Source organism: Telmatherina bonti (assembly GCF_933228915.1).
Source record: "Telmatherina bonti genome assembly, chromosome: 1".
In the NCBI taxonomy this organism is placed as follows: domain Eukaryota; kingdom Metazoa; phylum Chordata; class Actinopteri; order Atheriniformes; family Telmatherinidae; genus Telmatherina; species Telmatherina bonti.
The window spans coordinates 16,080,833-16,087,290 of record NC_136619.1 but is presented as its reverse complement, the minus strand read 5'-3'; the positions used below and the strand labels follow the sequence as shown (position 1 = coordinate 16,087,290).

Here is a 6,458-nt window from a genome sequence, read left to right as displayed (position 1 = left end):
AAATATTTGTAACAGTAGCGCCATTTGTTTTGGTGATGATTTTTTTTTTCCACTGCAGTCCAACTAAGCAGCCAGACATTGACCAAGTTCTAATTTAGTTTCCTTTCTAGACTGAAGCTTGGTGGTTAGTCCACCTTTTCAAAGCACAAGAGTTCATGAAGCCGCCCTCAATTCTCCAAAAGCTTGGATACATCTATGGTTTATTCCCTTTTCAGTAATACAATGTGACAAAAACATTATGTCTGTTTTCCTCTTAGCCAAACAGCTTGAACTTGATGACCAGACGACCTCCAGCTCTTTAATGTTAATGTCAAAGAGCTGAGCCAAACACAAGAGATTGCCATCCACAACTGTTTTGATTTGTGTGGGTTCCTGAGTCAACACAGTTTGTTCTGTCTTTCTGTATGGACTATAGGGATGACGGAGAGTCTCATTTAATAAGGCACTGACAGAGATAAGCCACTGTGCTAACAGAATGAGAAGCAAAAACTTATCACAAAAAAAAAACAAAACATAAACTTATAATACCACAAAAATAAACAATCACTGATCTTATTTTGTCTATTTTGATCCCCCGTATAGGAATACACGGATAAATGAGGGATTATTTAGATTTTAACTGTTGTTATGATCCCTTCCAAGAGGTAATAGTAACAACACATAAGACTGACATCATTAATAAAAGTTAGTATAAAGTATAAAAACCATTATTATGCTCACATGGAAGTTAGTGTAAATTTTCCCATGACTTGCCCCTTATGAGTTGAAGTGGTAGATGAAGTTGTTTCAGGATGCTACCAGGCATAACTCTGAAATCAAAGTGCTTTAAGCCACTATTGACAACAAAGGCCTTGCATGGTAAATGCACAAGAAGAAGGAAGAGGCTGCTAGAAGAGACTGGAGCCTGTTGCTCTGTTTGTCTGACTGACCACTGTTGCACAGGAACTCCAATAGAATGATGAAAGAGTTCTGGGTAGATGTGATCAAATGGCCAACCAGTGTCTGAGCTGGAAAACAGAACAAAGTTGCAAGTGTATTATGCCCTAATGACATTTTACATGCCGTTTTACCTTTCCCAATTTTCTCACTTCCCAGAGCCTATTTGTAATGCAGTTAAGAATAATTCCTATCTATGTGTGTCTATGAAAGCTGAACTTAAAAAGGCTTGTTGCAAAAATCCTTGCAGAAATCAATGAACAAATATGTTAAATCTACACCACTCCCATCTATTTGTATTATTTCTATGGTTAAATAGCCAGAAAAACACAAAATACTGCACTTACTTTGAACTGCCGTACATTTCCTTCAGCCACCAAATGATGTTCATGTTCTGGAGTGATGCAATATGCTATCCTCTGCAAAACAAGCAACACAATAATAACATCATTCTTAAAGTCTTAACACAGTAGTTATGAGATCTTAAAAAAATATATAAACACCAACTTTAACTAAATTATTTTTTCACATTTATTCATTTTACAATTAAAAATTTTACTTGTTTGTTTCTTAACAGTTTTTGAAGTCAAACAAACAAAAAAATCTGCTGTTACTAGGATGCAAGAGGCAAAGAAATCCAATTTCATCAGAACAGTTTTCTTTATGAAATTTTTTTCTCAACAACCGCACAGATGTTTATACTGGCTGTCCACAAGAAAGTAGAACCGAAACCAAATGAACAAAGTCAGAACAAAGTCAGATGTTTTGAGAAAAAACATATTGTATATCCTAAGAACCTATGAAAAATCTTGACTGTCCTTGACAGTCTTGAATATCAACAGGAAATACTGGTGGGATGTGGGAATTGTCACAGGTGATTGAAGATGACACTGGCTGGTTGCTGTGGAAAAAAAAAAATCTGTTCACTGCTTTGATGTTTGCAATCATAAATTCTATATTTCTGAAAGTTTTTGATCTGGAAAAAAAAGTCTCTTCCCTTCAAGCATCCAGCCAAAACTTTCTGTTAGCTTATGACCTTTCAGATGTCAACAAAAATGTTTATCCATCATCCACAAGTGCTCTTTTTTTTTCTTTTTTTTTTTACAGGTTGAAACAAAACTTTATTGATACAAACCTCTTTGAAGGTTCCTGGTAAACTGCAGAATTTATATATGGCATAAAGAGGAACAAACAGCATGGAGGACATGGCCACACCCCAGCCCAGAAGGTTGGACCAATTAGGGAAGATGTAGTCATCATACTTCAGGCCTGTTGATTTAACAGTACTAGCTATAACCACAAACTGAAAGAGAAGAAAAGAGAGAACCATAAAGAGACAGAAAACAGACCCATCTGAAGTGTTAGACATGATTGTATTGGCTCTTGTTTGTTTTATTTTTACTCATGTGCTGCATTAAAGTTCCTTTCCAGATCCTCTAAAAATGGTATTTGTTTAACTGAACTGAGTTTGTTTAGGCCACAAAAGACTGCTCTTCTTTTCTGTGAAACCTTCTAAAGAATCTAGTGTTACACATAAAAACCAACATTTGGTCAGGCCAAAGGTAAAAGACAGAACTATACTATATCAGTTGTTGGTATGCAGTGCAATGCAATTGCTTCAGGCATTTACATGGTTAAGATGGCTTATCTATCATCGAATAAGCGAATGAAGCATCTGAGTGAACTTACATTCAATCATCAATCAGAAGGGCAATGACCTCAAACAATCACAATACTATCCTCAACCACGAGAAACTTTGGCCAAAACCCTCAGAGCCCTGATGCCTACATGATGTGTTCTGTAACTTTATGAAGACACTGCCTGAATCCAGAATGTCCAATATTTTGTACCTGTGACACATATTTTAAAATGCCTAAAAGCATCTTCTGAAATTTCGGTTTATTTTAAAGATATTTATTGACGTTATCAATTTATTGACATTATCAATATTATGATGATTATTATTGCCTTGGATATGACAAACTGAATGAAGCTGTAGTTTTTTTTTTTTCCGTTGAGTGTACAGTATATATAAAATATATACCAAACCTATATAAAAGGGCTACTACTAAGTACTATAATACTAGAATACTAAGATAAATATGGAAACAACAGTAATTTGAGTTTTAATTTAATCATTTTTCTAATAATTGTGCAATGACATATTATGCTTAGTCCTACAAACTTCAACCACTTTCCAGTGGAAGGTGCAGACAGATGTTTATATGGAAGGAAGCACATGGTGGGCTACACCCACCCATGCATAATAGTGAACACAACCATGTGCTCCCTCTGATGCACGTGGCGTGCCACACAACTAAATTTACCTGCCTGCAAGGAACTCATCAAGGGTTGCACTGTGGTTCAACTTATCTTCCTCTTTCCCACCATCCTTCTTGGTACAAGTAACAAGCATTACTGCCCATGATTGAATCTGTTTCTCTGTGGTGGTGAGTGACTGCTTTCTGTTGTCTGTTTCTCATCTTATTGCATTAGTTAATTTGCTTTTGTTGTTCATTCTGATAAAGATGCAATCAAAAGTCTAATTCTCTGTTAAATGTCATTAATAAGAGGGTCAACATTGTGCCATTGAGTGTCTTATCTACTCAGGTTAAATTTATATGTCGGGTCTTGTTTCCCTTCTCTCACCAGCAGGAAAGCTGGGCTGACAAATTTCCAGCATAGCCTCCAGTATAGTCCTGGCTTAAAGCCCATCATTCGCTCAATATCTTCACTGAAGCGGTCCACACCTGCAAAGATCATGAAAAGTTAAATGGTTCCATGGTTGAGTGGAGTTATAGATAATCAATATTCAAACACTGACGGCTACAGCAAGTTTCTTGTGCCAAATATGCAATCTCCCTGGACAGCAGCAGGGAATCTCACATATATTGGTTTGCACCCTTGTCTGCTGATAATTTTCAGCTCTAAGCTGACCTTAAAATCATGTGCTTTTGACGTATTTACTTAATTATCTCATCAAGACTGCAATGTTGTTATCTACATTTACTTATATGTTCCTACCAGCCAAACTTAATAGGCAACACAGGCCTACTATGTCACGCAATATTTGATTTATAAACTTTACGTTACATTAAACCTGAGCCCCCCCCCCACCTTCTGTTCTTTTCCCTACATTTGACACTTCTGTCGCATGTTTTTAGTTTGGGTTGATTTAATGTCTTTAAAGTGATGGCAAATGTGGATAGTGCTTAAAATGTTTAATTTTCATACTATTATGTTCCCAGTGGCAGCCAGTGGTAAAATAAGTGTTTCTAATGAATATAATCTCTCTCTCTCTCACTCTCTCTCTCTCTCTCTATACATATATATATATATATATATATATATATATATATATATATATATATATATATATATATATATATTATATATATATATATATATTTATATATTTATATATATATATATATATATGTATGTGTGTGTGTGTGTGTGTGTAATTAGCACTAAATGTCTTACCATAAAACCATGACACTCCAATGGCCTCGATCAACACTCCGAAAAGTATAGACGTCCCTGCTGCATATGTATCTAGTAAGGTCAGAACATAGATCCCACCCTACAGGGGAGGAAACGATAAATTAAAATTTAGTGTTTCTGAGTGTGTGGCCTGTTTGTACATCATTGCACTTTAAGATAAGAAGACCCTTGCGTGCAGTAATTCAGCACGGGTCCTTTACACTCTATCCAGCATAATGTAATACACATTACACCTTGGAGGGCAGTTTAGATTTACCTTGCAGATTATTTCCCTTAACACATGTGAGATGTGAGATGGAGAGATTCCCCGTTTGAGCTTTTGTGCAATAAATCTTTGGTTTGTATCCTGAGCAGTACAGTCTGTAACTTTTACCAGGCACTTGCTTGCAAAATGAATCACTGACGTTCTCCATATTTTTCACTGATTTGATTAAAGGGAAGAAATCATGTGAATCAGTGACATAATCTTTCAAAAAACTCCAGACTTTGCATCTCTGTAATTGGTAACGTTTTCGTTGCTGCTGAGCCCATGTGAATGAACAGGGACCCACAAAGAAAATGATTTGCTGACATCCTTGCCACAGTTTTAATTGAATTCAGATTTATTATCCGAATGTGATGCAATAGCTCATCTGATCATTTCTTTGACTGAATTCTGTGAAATTCTGTGAAACGTTTTTTTTTCTGTGACGGCAGAACATCATGAGACTTGACGGGCAAGTTCAATTAACCCTTCACATATTTCGTTTTGGCACTGCAGAACTGTATGTACATTACTAAATTAAAATATCCATAACTCTATTTACTATTGGCACTGACAGCTGATACTAACATTAGTAATGCAGAAGAGGGCAACAAGGAAGGTCCCAAAGGCTGTGGCGAAGGTGAAGAGTTTTCTGTTTCTTTTGAGAATCTTAAAGTCATCTGTCAGGCCTGTGATGACTGCCTCCATGCCACCCATCTGGAGAACACAAACACAGACATATTTATCAGAAACTGCTCCTACCTGGAAGTGTGATGCTTAGAAGACTTATGTTGTGATATGCTGTGATATAAATACAGTTTTCCTGTAGTTTGGAATGCAATTATCTTTCACAGTAATGTTAGAAAAATCAAAAGCTTATATGCATTTTATGTTTGCAGATAATATGTTTGACCTGTTTTGTAAAAATTGCATTACTTTTATTTTATTTTATGCATGTAATTTATAGAAATCTTACATCAAATTTCACACATCTAAAAATCACAGCAATTTTTCTAAAAGTCTACACCACTGAATAACTAAGTAAACCTATAACCGCCAGCACTACAAGCACAGGGCTGTCATAGTGAGGAGAATTATGGATCCGAGTAGGGCTGGCTGCACAGAAAGCTTTAAATTAAAGGCTTGTAATAAGAGTAATTTTAAAGTAGAATTTATCAGCATGATTTGCCCAGTTTTGGACAGAATGTGACTTGTAAAAAAACAAAAAAACAAAAACTGACTTTCTGAAGGGACCTTAGTTTATTCCACTCCTGCAAAAGGGTGAACATACAACAACAATGACTGTAGATCTGCAAGTGGTTAGTTTGGATTGCAGATAAAACATTTAGCAAACCTGCATCTAAAAAGTGTATCATGCACCTAATTAATGCTTTGTAAACAATAAGGATAAAAACCTAAGTTGTAAATGAGCAGTGGATATCTTACTGCAGATAATGCAACTGAAATATGACTATTCAGAATCCGAATTTAAATGCACTTATTATCAAATAAGTGCATTTAAATTTGAATAGGCTACAGTTCTATACACATATTAATCTTTTTAAAGATAAACTTAAGTTTTAACCTGTCAGAATGACATTGTTGATATCTTGAAGTGGAAGATACCTATACAAAACTATGCTGTATGTATGATTAAGGAAAATGAAAGTTAAGGTTATATGATACTGGAATTTTAGTCAAAATTAAAGTGAAAATATTTGTACTTGTGTTTGGGAAGCAGCATCTAGGAGACAGAGATTGCTGCTTAGTGTT

The 6,458-nt window shown here is 35.5% G+C and overlaps 1 protein-coding gene across 1 annotated transcript in view; it reads right to left on the bottom strand.

The window, feature by feature from the left end:
- Positions 1 to 763: 763 nt before the first annotated feature.
- The window catches only part of slc6a2 (solute carrier family 6 member 2), a gene marked incomplete at its 5' end in the record, with an annotated part of 28,076 nt that continues 22,381 nt past the window's right edge, over positions 764 to 6,458 (bottom strand). Inside the window, 6 exons of the mRNA XM_079264324.1 lie at positions 764 to 1,007; positions 1,284 to 1,355; positions 2,072 to 2,239; positions 3,587 to 3,687; positions 4,421 to 4,520; positions 5,274 to 5,402. Coding sequence (XP_079120450.1) covers positions 984 to 1,007; positions 1,284 to 1,355; positions 2,072 to 2,239; positions 3,587 to 3,687; positions 4,421 to 4,520; positions 5,274 to 5,402 — 594 coding nt within the window. The 3' untranslated portion in view covers positions 764 to 983. The remainder of the gene's footprint in view (positions 1,008 to 1,283; positions 1,356 to 2,071; positions 2,240 to 3,586; positions 3,688 to 4,420; positions 4,521 to 5,273; positions 5,403 to 6,458) is intronic.